The sequence below is a fragment of the Limulus polyphemus genome, unplaced genomic scaffold (assembly GCF_000517525.1).
Source record: "Limulus polyphemus unplaced genomic scaffold, Limulus_polyphemus-2.1.2 Scaffold314, whole genome shotgun sequence".
Taxonomy (NCBI): domain Eukaryota; kingdom Metazoa; phylum Arthropoda; class Merostomata; order Xiphosura; family Limulidae; genus Limulus; species Limulus polyphemus.
In genome coordinates, this window is record NW_013665924.1 from 192,039 (window position 1) to 194,112 (window position 2,074).

General features: G+C 33.1%; 1 protein-coding gene across 1 annotated transcript in view; it reads left to right on the forward strand.

Annotated features, from left to right (window-relative positions):
* The window catches only part of LOC106457295 (Down syndrome cell adhesion molecule-like protein Dscam2), an 80,285-nt gene that overhangs the window by 48,316 nt on the left and 29,895 nt on the right, over window positions 1–2,074 (forward strand). Inside the window, exon 12 of the mRNA XM_022383172.1 lies at window positions 1,400–1,568. Coding sequence (XP_022238880.1) covers window positions 1,400–1,568 — 169 coding nt within the window. The remainder of the gene's footprint in view (window positions 1–1,399; window positions 1,569–2,074) is intronic.

A 2,074-nucleotide genomic window follows, 5' to 3' on the forward strand; every position in this document is an offset into this window, starting at 1 on the left:
TCTATTAATCAGATTGATCAATGTTAAAATTTGAGGAAGAAAAGCATTTATTAATAAGATTGCTTAATATTATAGAACGAGTATCAAATAATTAAATCGGTTATGTCACTAAATTTTAAAACACCTATATTCAATCTAGTAAAATCATATTGCTATTAGTAATTATCCATCAGGGTTTTCAAGTTTTGTAAGTTTGCAATGAAATAAATAATTATTGAACCAATTACCTCCTCATTCTGTTGTTGTCTCACAATAAAATTGCATTGCTGAAGAGATTACTGATCAGATCTCTTTCTATGAAACCACAGTTGGTTATTATATGAAACATTTTAAGGGCTTTATTCACCTTTTTGCTTTTTGGAACTTTCGTGGATGTCGTTTCATTCTGACAGCATAGGTTTTCGTTATCTAAACCCTATTTAAATTAATAAATCACAATGTGTGCATCTTACTATACGACCCCCCTTCTTAGTGCATCTTACTATAAGGTCTCTGTTGTAGTGTATCTTGCATAAGGTTTGTGTTCTACTACATCTTCATATGGGGGTCTGTGTTCTAATGCTTTTGCTGTAAGGTCTCTGTTCTAGTTTGTCTTGCTATAAGGTTTCTGTTCTAATGTTTAATAACCAGGAACCCATTTTTTAGAAAACAAAAGTTTGAGACGACTTGACTGGGTTAGGAAAAAAACTTTATTATGTTTCGACAAGATACTGTCATCCTCAGGTCCAAGTAGTTTACAGAAATACATGAGTATATACAGAGTATAGAACAAAGGGGTCACATGATTGGATATTGCTTCACAGTCTAATATAGCTATCTTGGTACCTCGAGGTGCTGATTTAGGGTGGGTCTGTTTTCTTAAATTAAGATAGCTTCTTTTACTGATGTTAGGTTCTTTGTTTAAAATTACAGTGTTTTGAATGTATATACTGTGGTTTTTCGAGTTGCTATAAGGTCTTTATGCTGTCGCGTCTTACTATAGGGTTTTTGTCCCACTGTTTCTTTCTATAGGGTCTTTGTTCTAACGCTTTTACTATAAGGTCTCTGTTCTAGTGCGTCTTGTTATAAGGTCGCTGTCCTAGTGTTTCTTTCTATAGGGTCTTTGTTCTAATGCTTTTGCTGTAAGGTCTCTGTTCCAGTACATTTTGCTATAAGGTTTCTGTTTTATCGCATCTTGCTATGGGGTCTCACTTGTAGTACTTTTACTGTAATGCTTTTGAACGGTTAAGATATAATTGGAAGAACTCACTTTACATAATGATATACTTTAACCCTACTGTCCCTTCAAACCTAGATGTTAATAATTTTATATCAACGTAGACTTAAAGAAAACTCAGCAATATAGAAGAAATTGATATGCAGCATAAGATAGTACATTTATATCACAAAAATCTGATAGCTTTCATCTGCCATACTCAGGTTCTCCGTGCGGCAAGCGATGACCGAGTCGACAGTCGAATCAAGTCTAACTATTTCCGTTACTGACAGATATGATTCGGCCCTCTATACATGTATCGTATCCAATGGCTATGGTTCAGGTGAAACAAACATTCAGCTCATTGTGCAAGGTACGGTTGTTTTACACCATTTATTCTACTGTTTTGCATAATATCTAATGCCATATTTATAATGAATGTATCGCTTTATCTTACTCCTTCGTCACAGATTCATGGTGGTTCCCTCTGTGGGACATTGTGATAACTAACTCGTAAAATTCTGCTAATAATTTAACAGCACGGGCCTGCGAATTTAAACGTCATAAAAGTTGTTTTGGTTTTAATAACGCATTTTACATAATTTAGCTACGTAGATTTCGAAAATAATGTTAATTTTTTTTTCTATCACGTAACGATTTTTTTTACAAATCGGGAAGAAGAAAAAAATCTCTTACTTAGATCAAATTATTATTTCGCTTATCACAATGAAATTTTTTTATTATTATGTTAGTTAACAAAAATACAAACAAACTGAAGAAAAGGGAAAAACATTGATGTCAAACGAATATGCATCCTCATTCATCCTGATTTTTTGTGTGTTTGTTTGTTTTTGTTTGTTTTGAATTTTGCGCAAAGCT